This window comes from Thunnus albacares, chromosome 22 (assembly GCF_914725855.1).
Source record: "Thunnus albacares chromosome 22, fThuAlb1.1, whole genome shotgun sequence".
In the NCBI taxonomy this organism is placed as follows: domain Eukaryota; kingdom Metazoa; phylum Chordata; class Actinopteri; order Scombriformes; family Scombridae; genus Thunnus; species Thunnus albacares.
Window position 1 is genome coordinate 20,052,536 of NC_058127.1, and position 15,024 is coordinate 20,067,559.

The 15,024-nt window shown below is 38.4% G+C and overlaps 1 protein-coding gene across 1 annotated transcript in view; it reads right to left on the minus strand.

The window, feature by feature from the left end:
• Positions 1 to 15,024, minus strand: part of LOC122973245 — an 82,242-nt gene that overhangs the window by 22,091 nt on the left and 45,127 nt on the right. Inside the window, exons 4-6 of the mRNA XM_044340642.1 lie at positions 10,046 to 10,220; positions 6,924 to 7,000; positions 4,314 to 4,454 (exon numbers count right to left, since the gene is read on the minus strand). Of these exons, the coding sequence (XP_044196577.1) occupies positions 4,314 to 4,454; positions 6,924 to 6,936 (154 nt within the window). The 5' untranslated portion in view covers positions 6,937 to 7,000; positions 10,046 to 10,220. The remainder of the gene's footprint in view (positions 1 to 4,313; positions 4,455 to 6,923; positions 7,001 to 10,045; positions 10,221 to 15,024) is intronic.

Below are 15,024 nucleotides of genomic sequence, written 5' to 3' on the forward strand. Positions count from 1 at the left end.
CAATGGCCAGGCGTCAGGCTGTAGTCCTGCAGTGGGCCTCCATGAACTTAAGACGCTTCATGTCCAGAAGGTCCTCATACACATGAGGTTCACTCAGGAAATCTGACCTGACACACACACACACACACAAAAATAAACACATCAATATCTCCCTCTGTACGATGGATCGACTCTTCAACCGACTATTAAACCACAGTCCATCCTCTAATCAATCATCTTATCTGTGAGGCCAGCTTTACACCCAGACATCAGCCTGTGCTTTGTAATAAATGTACCGACTATTGGAGGTTGTTTGTTTCAGCAGATGTTACAGTGAGTGACTTCAAAGACGGAGCCGCATTTCTAAGCAAGCAAAGCTGAGAAACTGGCATCTAAATCTACACCTACTACAGTAGGAGAAAATTCTAAAATATGTAGGTGATACCAAAGCATAGGGTCCCAACCTGTCACCTGGGAAACCAGAGTGTGTTGGATTGTAAGTGATAGAGAAAATATCAAGTGAAAAGAAAGAACTTTAATAGTCTCCGCTTTATCAAGGAAATTCACAGATATTTGGAGAACATTTGTAAATTTGCTTTTTTGTCATTGTTGATCTTCTGACATCAAGGTAAAATGAGGTTTGTATTCTTGAGCAATTGCTTGTTGGCTTATAGTTGGCTTAATTTAAGGGTGTGTTTCATTAGTGGGAACAGCTGCGAAGATTTTGTCAGTGTATTTAATGCTTGGCTAACTAATAAATCAGTGCTAATGTTGAAATATTTACATTTGGTTTACTACAGTAGTTATCTAATCATGATTGACAGGCCAATATTATGGAGGACCACAAGTGTCATAGAAAAAGTAATAAAGCATTATTTAATGAATAACTAATTGTACAAGAAAAACAGGAATTGATAAATTGGTTTACAAATCAAGTCATTAATCCATAAATAAATAGACTAAATTACAAAGTAATTAATTATTTGATATTTTAATGGATAATAAAAAGAAGAATTATGAAAAGATTTTACAAATGAAATAATTATCCATCAATAAATTGTTCAAATTAAAAAGGGAAACAGAAACAACTTGGTAAATTGACTTAAAATAGTCAATAAGTACATCATTTCAAAATACATTAATGGATTCCTAAATAAAAAATGGAATTTCAAAATCAATTTGAAAATGTTAAGAGAAATAAATAACTGGATTCACAAATTGAATTAAGAATACAGCTTTTAATCAGGCATTTAAAGGGGCAATTTACTTTCCCATTTGCATTTCCATTTCCTCACTGCTCTTTTCCTATTAGCTATTCAATTTGCTGAGTCAGTTAGCTTCTCCTTTTACCCTCTCCTTTTACCCTTTCTGTGACTCTCTTTTATGTGAGAGTTATGATGCCAGTATTTGACATCATGTTAGTGTTTGTTCTGTAAGTTACTGAGACAAATGAGCAGATTCAGGAGAGCCAGCGTTAGCTAGCTAATGTCTCCACTCCTTTGTTTCAGATTACGAGTTCAAGAATAGCGATAATCATCAATAAGACGTATATTATTTACAAACATACAACAGGTAGCCCACATTTGTTAGAATAAAACCTAAGTATCACTACAAACAATCAAACCATGGACATAACGGACTACCTGCACTGATAAGACTCAACAGAGCTTTTACTATGAAAGCCAGGAGCCATTCACAAGAGGGGGGGCTTCCAGGGGGGAATGATTTGCATTGTTTTAGCAGCGCAGAGACCAAAGTGTCACGGAAAGGAGAAGCTAAATGACTCAGCAAATCCAATAGCTAATGGGAAAAGGAAAAGCAGCGGGGAAATGGAAATGCAAATGGGAAAGGAAATTGTCCTTTTAAATGCCTGATTAAAAGCTGTACTCTTAATTCAGTTTGTGAGTTCAGTTATTTATTTCTCTTTTTAAAACTGCATTTTCAAATTGATTTTAAAATACCATTATTTATCTAGGAATTCATTAATGTATTTTTTAATTATGTATTTATTGACTATTTTAAAGTTGTTTTTGTAAATCCCTTTTTAATTTGAACAATTTATTAATAGATAATTATTTTATTTGCAAATTCTTTTTATTGCCTGTATTTATTTAATTATATTAAATATCTAATATTTATTTTAAATTTATTATATATCAGGATGAACCCCTCAAAGTATACCATCTTGCTTTCATGGGGGTACCCTTAAACTCTTCTCTCCGCTCTTAGTCTTTCACACCAAACCTGGAAAACTTTACAGCCAATTCTATTTGTTATACTGTACCTTCCTCCTGGCCCACACTCTGAATTTTTATCTGAATTCTCAGAGTTTTTATCAAACTTAGTCCTTAGTACAGATAAAGTAATTATAATAGGCGACTTTAGTATTCATGTGAATGTTGATAATGTTAGCCTTAGCACTGCATTTATCTCATAATTACACTCAATTGGCTTCTCTCAGAGTGTAAATAAACTCACTCTTAACCACACCCTTGACCTTGTTCTGACATATGGCATTGAAATTGAACATTTAATAGTTTTTCCACAAGATCCTATTTTATCAGACCACTACTTAATAACTTTTGAATTCCTATTACTGGACTAAACACCATTAGATAAAATGTCTTCACTAGATGTCTATCTGATAGTGCTGTAACTGAATTTAAGGAGGCGATTCCATCAGCATTGAATTCAATGTCATGTGTCAATACAACAGAGGACTCTTTTGTTAACTGTAGTCCCTCCCAAATTGATCATCTTGTTGATAGTGCTGCAGGCTCATTGCAACTAACACTCGACTCCATTGCTCCTTTAAAAAAGAAGATAATAAAACAAAAGAGGTTAGCTCCATGGCATAACTCCCAAACCCGTAAATTAAAGCAAATATTGTGAAAAGTTGAAAAGATATGGTATTCCACCAAACTGGAGGAATCCTGCTTAGTCAAGACATATAAGAAGGCCCTCTGTGATGCCAGAGCTGCCTACATTTAGGAAGCTTATATATTTTCAGTTTTTGTTGACATTGCCAGAAAGGTGATAATGCTGCTCCATGTTAGGAAAATATTAGGAACACCATTCAATATAATGCACCCCAGTACCACCGACCTTTAAAGTATCTGTAATTTAACCTCTTCTTAAAAAGCCTACTCTTTATTCATGCGTTTCAGCCAACTATAGACCTATATCTAACCTTCCCTTTCTCTCTAAGATCCTTGAGAAAGCAGTCGCCAATCAGTTGTGTGACTTTCCACAAAACAAGAGTTTATCTGAGGATTTTCAGTCAGGATTTAGAGTGCATCATAGCACAGAGACAGCATTGGTGAAAGTTACAAATGACCTCCTAATTGCATCTGACAAAGGACTTCTCTCTGTACTTGTCTTGTTAGATCTTAGTACTGCATTTGACACCACTGACCATCGCATCCAATTACAGAGACTGGAAAATTTAATTGGAATTAAAGGAACTGCATTAAGCTGGTTTAAGTCCTATTTGTCAGATCGATTTCAGTTTGTACATTTTAACGATGAAACTTCCATGCACGCAAACATTAGACACGGAATGCCACAAGGTTCTGTGTTTGGACCAGAACTATTCACCTTATTCTTCCTTTAGATAATATAATAAGGAAACACTCCATGAAATTTCATAGTTATGCAGATGATACCCAATTATATTTATCAATGAAGCCAGATGAAACCAATCAGTTAACTAAACTCCAAGTATGCCTTAAGGACATAAAAACCTGGATGACCTGCAATTTTCTGCTACTAAATTCAGACAAAACTGAAGTTATTGTGCTTGGCCCTAAACACCTTAGAAACATATTATCTTTGATCAGGATATGTCTTTTAACTCCCACATAAAACAAATTTCAAGGACTGCCTTTTTTCACCTACATAACATTGCAAAAATCAGGCACATCCTGTAACAAAAAGATGTAGAAAAACTAGTCCACGCATGTGCTACTTCTAGGCTGAATTATTGCAATTCCTTATTATGAGGCTGCCCCAACAAGTCTCTAAAGATTCTCCAGCTGGTCCAGAATGGAGCTGCACATGTAAAAAAACTAGAGAAAGAGATCATATTTCTCTTATTTTAGCTTCTCTATACTGGCTCCCTGTAAAATCCAGAATAGAATTTAAAATCCGTCTCCTCACCTACAAAGCCCGTAATGGTCAGTCACCATCATACCTTACAGAGCTCATAATACCCTATTACCCCACTTGAACACTGAGCTCCCAGAATGCAGGCTCCAGGATCCTCTTCTGTGGAACCATCTTCCTAATCCTCTTCATCTGTACGCATCCATGTACCATCAATGCATGTCACTAACCTGGCTTCTTCCCCGGAGTTTTTGTGCTTTGCAGGTTTCTATGGATCATGGTCGTGGACTGCTTGGTTATGGATCGCGGGCTTCCGTGTATTGTGGTTGTGGACCCCATGCTGCCGTGGTCCTGCTTGATGCCCACGCTTCCTATTATTATTATTATTACATATTTATATCATTATTATTGTTGTTATAGTTATTATTGTTGTTGCTGTGCTTCTCTCTGTCTCTCTCTCCTCTTTACCCCTCCCATTTTCTCTCTCAACACAACTGGTCAAGGCAGATGGCCGCCCACCTACAGCCTGCTTCTGATCGAGGTTTCTTCCCATTAAAGGGGAGTATTTCCTTGCCACTGTCGTCAAGTGCTTGCTCATGGGGGAATGTTGGGTCTCTGTAAATTAAAGAGTACGGTCTAGACCAGCTCTATGTGAAAAGTGCCCTGAGATAACTTCTGTTGTGATTTGGTGCTATATAAATAAAACTGACTTGACTTGACTACCCAGGGCAATTCTGCACAGTACTGGTTGCACTTGGCAGCAAGAGGAAACTAAATTATTTCACTACTTAAAACCCTGAAGTCATGTAACAAGACATCAGAGAACTGCACACAGCTCACTAATGTTCACCAACTGTGATCACTCATTGCTGTACAAGAATCACTTTTGGATTTCAAATTTGTACACCTGTGAAAAATCTTTTCCACCTACACAGAGAAACAAACCTGACAGCAGAATTTTATTTGAGCAAACAGGGAAAATACAGAGAAAGGAATGTTCTTCTGTGTTTTACCCCTGTTTCTGATTTAGGCTGATAAAGTGAATTTATTTTTATATAAAGATCTTGCCTAGTGCAGCTTTAAGTTTATTTGCACAACATTAGCACTTAATTGGAAAGATAAAAAACTATAATTATAATGGCAGCGGATGCAATCAATAATATGCTGCTGAGACAAAATACCTAAGAGGCTTATATCAACTTCTCACCTCAAGACAAACAGCAAAAATGAAAAGCTATATCCCTCCTATCACAGACAACCAAAAACCAAATGACAATCAATTATTTTTAAATTCTCTCTCTCTCTCTCCATCCAAGATTTATAGTAAAGGGTCTACTGCATGCAAAGACACCTGTATGGCCTTTTAACAGTTTTGGTTTTTTGGTTTTATAACATGCCAGCATGTAAATGCCTTAATAAATCAGACTGTTTGATGGTTAGAGTTCTTAATAAGCCAGAATAACACTTGAGGAGGGATAATATTCATATTTCCGCTTTAAAAACAATGTTACATTTACAAAGAATAATAATCCTCTTTCTAGTTGATAACAAGAAGTTATTCTCAGGCACATTATTTTCTCTGCAAGAATAACATTCAATACTGTATTCTACTGTGATGCAACAAAAATATTATAATGCAACAGTTAGTTAAAGGATAGGTTCACAATTTTTCAAGTGTATCTTAAAACAACAGTCAGCTGCCCAAATGAACAATGAGAAGAGGCTGAAAGAGGTTTTTCATTCCTCTTGTTCATACTGGCAATTAAAAGATACCCTTCAAATGTGCTTTCAATGTAAGTGACGGGGGCCAAAATCCACTGTGTGTCCACACAGTCATTTTGTGCAAAAATGCATTTAAAAGTTGATCTGAAGCTTATACGGGGCTTCAACAGCCTGAGTTAGTCATACCAAGTGGATATCTACCACATTTACAGTCTTTTTAGCATCACATTCCCTCTTTGCATTTCCTTGGAGGCTTGTGGATTTAGGCCTCCATCACTTACATTTTAAGTACATTATGAAGAGATATCTTCATGGAGGAATGATTATGGCAAGAAAAACCTATTTCAATGTTCATATGGGCACCTGATTATTGTTTTGAGACAGACTTAAAAAATGTATACTCATCCTTTGATAAGTTGTGTTTAGTACTTAGAAAAGGAGTACACATCTCCCCAGCCATCAGATCTAACTTGAGGGGGGGCGTGAGCTAAAGATGGGTGAACATCTACTGAATATGATAGTATAATCAGTTTATTTGTGCTATATGGACTTCTACACACATACAAAGCATCTTTGTATTCCATATGTCTGTTTCCTTTGCAGTTTAACAAAAAGCATCCCAAAACCTCATTTGTAGGCCTTGAAATGAAAAGCCGATGAGCCATTTTCTGCCTCTTTATTACCATTGATCCGGCCATGACAATTTAAACTATAATTATGTGCAAAACATAATAACCAACAGATTTTCCATAAAAATGTCAACCCAATGCTGATGTATTCTTTACACAATGGTCAATAATTCCATTATACAAGGAAACCCCCCACTGACTATCATGCTCATATCTAAATTTAACTGTACGTTATTGTAGTGGTAGAAAATATGTGTAATCTATGCTTATATACAGGATAACACTTTGGAGACTACACACAAAGATAAATGGGACTGCAGAGCTGACCAAGTATTGATATTCAAATATCCTGCTGATAATATCACAAATCTGAAGAGACAAGCAAGTGGAAGGAGCATTGAGACAACTTGATTGAGAGAGTGATTGAAAAAAAACAACAACAGACAAAACAAAAAGGAAAAAATAGAGAATGAGAGAGACGCTTTTTACCTGAGGCACTCATGGATCCAGGCTGGTGATGATGTCTTTGATATGATAGGGAAGTCTGGATGAACTCTCAGCAGACCCTGAAACACCCAGACAGAAATGGAGGTTTTTGACTCTGCAAGCATGTTTGTTATATATAACTAAATGAAGATGGAAATCTCTCACTGAAATTGTTTAACTGTATATCCCATCCAGCATGACTACAGCACACATTTGAGTGTAAATTCAAACCTGTACTTGATATTGATGGCCAGTGGGCAGACTGGATCCAAACTAACAGTAGGAGAGACATTTAGTAAAATAATTAGTCCTCTTTGGTGCAGACCTACAGTAGCCTGTAATGCTTCTGGTCTTATGGAGTCTCTTTAAGAGGCTGTCCCTAGAACTGCAGACTCCAATAAAAGGACAAGGGTACTTTTCCTCTCAACTTGTTATCTAATTTATCTATTTATCTATTTAAGCTCAGTTTTGGAGTCTCCAAAATTCCCACTGATGCCACAAAAAAAGGAATCATTCACTACTTTGCAACATCAAGTTGAAGAAATGTAAATGTAATTAAGTAAAAATCATGATAATTTACCATAAAAATGACAGTATCTTACAGTAAGCGTCTATAGTATGTGTTATAAGATAATTATGCAAAACAAAACAACATGACAACACCATCAAACAATTTTGAAGGGCTAGAAACAGAGATACAGTGTTTCTCGACACTTTTAGTTCAATGAGGCAAAGTAGCAAATGCTTCCTCGTTCTGCAGTAGCAGCATATAGTTTGAAAAGTTCAAACCTAAAAAAAAAGTGAGCTAAATTTGGTTGGTAAATTGGACACAGCTAGGAACAGAAGAAGAAAAAAGAAATAACAACCTTAATAACATTCTGTACTTTATGTGAACACTAAAATGTCAGACACAGATTCAACCAAAGCAACACCAGTATAATCATAGGCTGGGTCATATACTGGATTCAAAAATAATTTTGAAAAATGCTGTGATTACTGACATGCTGAAATTTGCTGGCAATTTGTGCCGAAGTTCAGGGTTGCAAAAAACCCCAATTTTGTTTAGACAAAATGACTTTGAGATTGGATTGAGCTCAAATTTTCAAGCCCACATTAAGATCACTGTTACCAGGTGTATATCCATGAACACATTTTCTTGAACACATTTTTAGGTAATGTACAGTATACATTTGCTATGTGTGTAATTGTGTTCATCTAACTCATCATCATGTGTTATTGCACGACACACTGTATGAGTGTGAAGAGGCAGTGTATCTTGGATGAAGTAGGAGGAAAACAGTTCAAAGGTGACCTGAGTCTCTCCAATTTGCTTCACCTTCTCTTTAAACCCTTGTAGCTTCTGTTTGATCACGGTACTGTAGATCAGCCTGATTTGGGACTCCTGCATGTGGGTCTGCTCAGATTTGTACATATTGTGAACGACATACAGGATAGCAATATCAATAAGATATATAAATGTCAATGTTTTCCTGCTCAAGAGAAAGAAAAAACAGAAATGCGCAATGAAGGTCATGCAGGGATGAAAAGTGAAGTAACAAAGCCATTTCATGTTGTCCACTTCACATTTTCAAAAGGCAAGGCAATTCTATAATTATTTCCTGAATGCAATATGACTGAAAAGCAAATGTATCTTGTTCCTTTGTGGGAGGAGAATAAGCAGGCAGGAGAGAGGAAGAGTGGAGAGACGGAGAAGCACGTAAGCAAATAAGGGTCTGAAAACCGGGAGCGAGAAAGGAGAGAGCTGGGGACAAGTGGCGGAGGTAAGATGGACCAGGAAAGGTTGAAAGGAGTACAACAACAGAGATGAAAGACTGCCAGAAAATTGAAAAAGACTGAAAAGAGACAAGAGGTACTCTGGAGAGGTAGTGAGCAATGAGAGGAAAAAGCAAGGAAAGTACAAAAATGCCAAATAAACTAAAAAAAGAGAGAAAGAAACAAAGAGAGATTGAGGAAAGCAGAAAAATGAGACCGGGGAAACATTTGCAGACAGCCTTTCAGTCAATCATAATCTCCTGGGTGTTGGATATGAGAGAGGGAGTGCAATTTTGCAGTGGTTATCATTATCATCACGGCTATAATCATAATCAGGGTAATTCCAGTGTGGCGAGATGGAAAGGGGGATAGCAAAAGGGTGATGGAGGAGGATAAAATGTCAGATAGGAGGAACAAGGACATTACCGGGAGTAACCATGGTGAAATACAGAGAGACAGTGATACAGTGACAGCAAAAAAAAAGGACAGTGGGTGCAGAAATAGAGAGATTGCTAAAATGAGTAGAGCCTCTTTTAATTAAATCAGACAGTTACAATTACCAGGTTTACAAAGCCCGTGTAATGTGTGTTGTACTTGTAACAATAATAATAGTTGTCAGGATGCAATAGAGCAATGACAATGTGCTGAATGAATAACATAATACAAACTTTTGCTAGACTACATTATCTCACACACGACAGACAAAGAGGTCTCTCACCTTGACAAAGAGGTGTGAAACCCTTTCAATTCAATCTCCCTGTTGAAACTACGCAATTATTACCCACCTATTACTAGCAGTAGTAGCAACGGCCGCAGAAACAGTAGTAGTAGCAGCAGTAGTAATATTAATAATCATCTTGATTAGAGCTCCAAGCTCCTTTCTTCTCTGATATTAAAAATAATATTTATTAGTTTTGTCAAATAAAATCTATGGCCCTTTGAGCACCAGTTCTAATATATAACATTCACTCATTAACAGATTCAGCAAATTGAATAAACATGAAACTGAGAAATAGGACATACGGATAAAAAAGGATAGTGAACATTTAAGTGAGTAGGAGAAGACTGAGTCATAGTTGCACTGACAGGAGGAGAGGAGGACTACATTTGGTGAGTTGGCATCAACTCTGTAAGTGACCGGGAATGTGAGTCCTCCCTCCACCAGGGGACCCTATGGACGCCAGCAAGAACATGCCCTAACAGTTCAGATACACACACACACACACACACACACACACACACGTTTGCACAGCTCTCCTTGTTAGGACGTTGCATTGACTTCTATTGATTATGAACAGCCTAATCCTACCCTTAACCTAACCTCAACCTTAAATCTGCAGTGTGGAACTCACAGTTAATCCAGAGGCGCAGAAGCTCCAGTGGTGGCGGAGGGCCAAAGAGGTCATGGGCGGACATGTTGAGGTCATCCAGGAAGCAAAGCAGGGGCTTCCCACCTGCTGGCATAAACATGCAATTGGTTCTGTTTATGTGGCTCTCTACGATGGCCTGGATGCTATTAGTCGAGGTCTGGACAGTTGTGAATACAGACGAGATGGAGAGAAACAAAGAGAAAGAGATAGTCATACATGAAGTGTGTTTTATTGTGTAACCAATCTGGTGCAATCTGTTGTACCAGCTATTAAAACTTGGCCTATAGTAACTACTTATTAATATTAGATACATGCATCACTAAATGATAAATTATACCACAGAAACCAGTCCTTCCATAGAGCTTAGTTGTTACTATTTACACCTATATACTACTGGAAGGAACTGCTGCAATGAATGAAGAAACAGTGAATATGATCTTATTATGAAACTCACTGAACAGAGGAGGTGGAATGGATGACATATGCACTGGAAAAAAGGTATTATTTCCTTGTAACTAAACTACATGGTTATTTCTTAGCCTTACATTATGTTATGTATGTACTGTATATAAAATAATATTGTCTGCTGTTTGCTGTTGAGGCTGTTATTTATGGAACTGTTCTGATGCTGCAGTGATTTTTGTGTTAATGCTGTTGATTCGAAATAGATACAATGATTCTTAGTAACCAATTTGCACTTTAAGGGCTTTACCGACTACTGGGGCACCTGATTTCTTAAATAGCTACTTTGAAACTAACTGATAGTTACTAAGATCTTTATGAGAACCTCACACTGACATGTTAATGTGTCTTGCATCCTTGACATCTCAGGAAGCCAGCTGTTAGCGATGAACGAATTTTGAGTTGAACTTAGTAATTTGGCCACTTACATCATGACACTTCAGTCTCAAGTTCATGGAGCATGGGTGTTACTCATTACCACAGAGAGAGACTCATCAGACACCATAAAAATGATGATATCTACACCGTACATGTCAGTGTTTCAGATTGCCCAGTCAGGGCAATGTTTAGTTATTTAATTAATGAGAAATCTTTGGGTGTACAAGAAGGACTGATTATGATAATTGCATTTATGATAATTTACCACAACAATTCAATTTCAATTGAAACTAACAGAATTCAAACACATATTAAAGAAAGGATAAAAAAAACAGCATCAAGTTAATGAAGAGTTGAATTGTTTACTCAAACAAGTGCAAATGGGACATCAAAACCAGCGTTTGGTAACACTAAAATGTCACTAGATGAAAGCAATTCACTAGATCATAATAATTGTTATTGTTAATAACTGAAACCAGAGCTAAAACAATTACATGACTAATTTTTATAACATATGATACCTCCAAACTCTTTTTAAAATAAAATTTTTGGGAGCCAGAGACAAATAAGGAGGCTTTGGAGTCAAGTATTTCAATAGGTGTGGGAGAAAGACTGAGAGGAGGAGATGGATTGATATAAACAAAATGATTCAAGCCAGGTGAAATGCATCAAATTGGAGAAGATAAGGGGAGAATAAGAGAAATTGAGCTATTAAAAGAGGTGCATGACTCCTAGGAAAAAAAACGGAAGGAAGAAGGAGAGTGAACCACTCACAGAGGCTAGAGAGAAGAAGATGAATAGACGTGCAGATGAACAGAAAGAAGGAGAGAGGATGAGGGATAGAAAGTTGGAAAAGGCAGAAAGAGAGAGAGAAAGCAGGTGTAAGATTCATGGAGAGCACTTATCCCGAAATATATATGAAACTGTGGCAGGAAATGAGACAGATGCAGAAGAGAGAGGAGGGAAAAATGGCGGGGAGAGAGCTGCCAGGTTAGAATGACTTTTGCACAGAGTAGTTGCCTGGGAAAGTTTGGTGGTAATGGTGATGGATGTGGAGGAGGAGGCTGTGGGAAGCCGGGCTGTGAGGATTGTGGTGACGAATGGTGATGATGGTGATGGTGGTAAAGGTGGGGGGTGGGGGGGGGGGGGGGGGGGGGTGATGAGTGCCTCCATCATCCCTGGCTCTCTAATAGCCCTTCATCAGAACTGCCCAGCACTGACGTGGCTCAGCCTAATTGCAGCGCCTTTGAGCAACGCGTCACTTTTACTCTAATTGTAGTGAAGCCGAGATGGAGGCTATTCAGAGCTGCCATGTGGTCGGATGAACGCAGATGCACTCACACGCACATAGAAACATACACAAGCACATACACACCCAACACCTGTACTCATTCACCTCATGCTGTGAGTGAAGGCGGCTTGTCCAAGATTATATTTAGCTGACAAGTGAGATGTGTGCGTAAGTCTGTACATGTGGGACATATCTGTGTGCATGTGTGCATATAGTCTATAGTCATGTGTCCATGACTCTGTGTTGCCTATTGGACATATTGAATACATACATCCATGTACTGGTACTACAGCAAAGACCAGGACACACTCAAGGGTAATACAATGCAAGCCTCAAAGAGCTAATCTAAGATCTGACACTGTTCCACTTACAAAAACATATCTAAATATACGTGGGAACAATCCACATTTTTCCGGTGGAAGACCAAGGCCTCAGATTAGGAAGTGTTGACTCTCATCCCCACCGCATCCCGCTCGGCTGCACACCAAGCCAACAGAACCCTATCATCTGCAAAAAGCAGAGAAGCAATCCCAAGGTCCCAAGACTGGACACTCTCCTCCACCCGGCTGTGCCCTGAGATCCTGTCCATGAAAATCACAAACAGAAGCGGTGACATGAGACAGCCCCGGTGGAGTCCAGCACCCACTGAGAATGTGTTTGATTTCCGAGAATACGGACACAGCTCACGTTCCGGTTACATAAGGACTGAATGGCTTGTAACAACAGCCCTGGTACCCCATACTCCTGTAGCACCCCTATAACCTGAGGGACACTGTTGCAAGCCTTTTCCAAGTCCAAAAAACTCATGTAAACTTGGGAGGTCTGGGTTTGGAGTGAGTTGCTGCTCCAGGTGAAGACGTTTAAGTATTTCCTTGTTAACTAGTGAAGGTAAAATAAAAAAAGAAAAACTCGAACTTTACCAGTTAGTCACCATTCCAACCCCTAACTATGGTCACAAGCAATGGGTAGCGACCAAAAGAATGAGATTGCACATGGAAGCAGCCGAAATTAGTTCTTTCCGTAGGGTGTCTGAGCTCAGCCTTAGAGATTTGGTGAGGAGTTCAGACATCCAGAGGGAACTCGGAGTAGAGCCACTGCTCCTTCATGTAGATAGGAGCCAGCTGAGGTGGTTTGGGCATGGAAATACACTTGGATGAACCTTCACTGACTACAAGAATGCATCTCCGAAACCAAACCTTAACCATCACCACTAATTTAAACCTTCATTGAGTCTAATCCTAACGCTTAACCCTAAACCTGAATGTTAATGCTTAAGTAGAGCCTTGATGAATTGAGGTTAAGTCCTTCCTCTGCATAGTTGCCCACATTCTAAAAATGCAAACTGGTTTTTGCAAGGATAGGGGAACAAGAACACAGATCTGGCATGCATAGACACCAATCTGCAATGCATGAAGAACTGGATTTTCAGCCCTGTGAACGCCTGCAAACCTCACTAAATCCTGGCAGTTAACGGCGGTGTAATCCGCGTTCTCCTGTGCCATTAATTGTTGAGAACGAACCCCAGGGCATGGGGGTGGTGGGTGGGGGCATATTGGCGGCGGTGTGAATGACTCTTATTAGCATCTAAATAGCAATGAAACCTGAGCCTTAACCAGAAAGTTGTGTCCACTGTAAGAACCATAATCTCCTACAATGAAGCACTGAAAGAAAGGGCAGAGGGACAGATAAAGATGTGCTATAGATATTAGTGATGTTATATCAAATACACATGTTCCATTTCAATTTAGAAACTCAGTGTGGTTCGACTGCAGAAACTGTTGCTTGTTGGTTTTTGAAAGTGACATTTTGTATACTGCAAAACTGTCTCTGATAAGCAGTCAGTAAAGCAACTGAACTGACAGACAGGAAAAATGGATGAAAGGATGAGCGGAAAGCTATATGAGATGAGACAGGAGGGATGAGAGGGTTGGGATGAAAGCATGACAGGAGAGAGAAAGACAGAAGAGATAAGGGATGAAGGGTAAGAATAGAGAGAGACAGATGAAAGGATGAAGGGGTAAGAGGGATGACAGGATGAAGCAGGAGAGGTAAGGTGGAATGAGAAAAAGGGAAAGATAACGGGAGAACAGACGGAGGGTGAGGAGAGAGAAAGGAAGGGAGAGAAGAATGATGTGGGGATAAGAGAAAAACGGGTAAACTGGGGTGAAGAGGGTAGAAAGACAAGCGCAAAGTTTGTATAGTTTCTTTTATTCTAAAAGAAACCTCACAAACTTGACAGACGGAAACAAGACAGGGACAAGATAGTCAAATCAATTTGACATCATTGCTGAACTTGAATAATACTTTAGTTTATTTTAAAGCCATTGGATAATGAGGACATTAAAACTGCTTTTCTTTGTGTCTAATATATTTGAAACAAGACTTTAATTGAAAAAAAAAAAGCCTTTTTCTTCACTGAAGATGGCTTATCCAAGTTTTTTAAACCACAGCACAGTAATAGTAAAAAGTAATAGTAAAAACCGTACCTGGGAAATAATTAAGGTTAAAGGTTTTTGTAAAGGTATAATGAAAAACGTGTTTTTTCAGAACTTAAATGTTCAATCTATGACAATCTCTGTTGAGTTTTTCAGACTTTTCACTCACATATGCCTGTGGAGGTGCAGTGTCTGAGCCCAGCAGCACTTAAAGTAAACAAGTGTAGGTGTAAACACTAATCTTATTGTCCTCATGCAGTATAGCAAACTGAACAAGAGGTCAGTGTTATAGAATAAATGGTACTAAAACAGCATGGAAGAGAACACAAATATACACATGCATGGAAGAAGTGATTCTGTATATGGAGGTGAAGATGGTGACTGTGGGCGAGTGA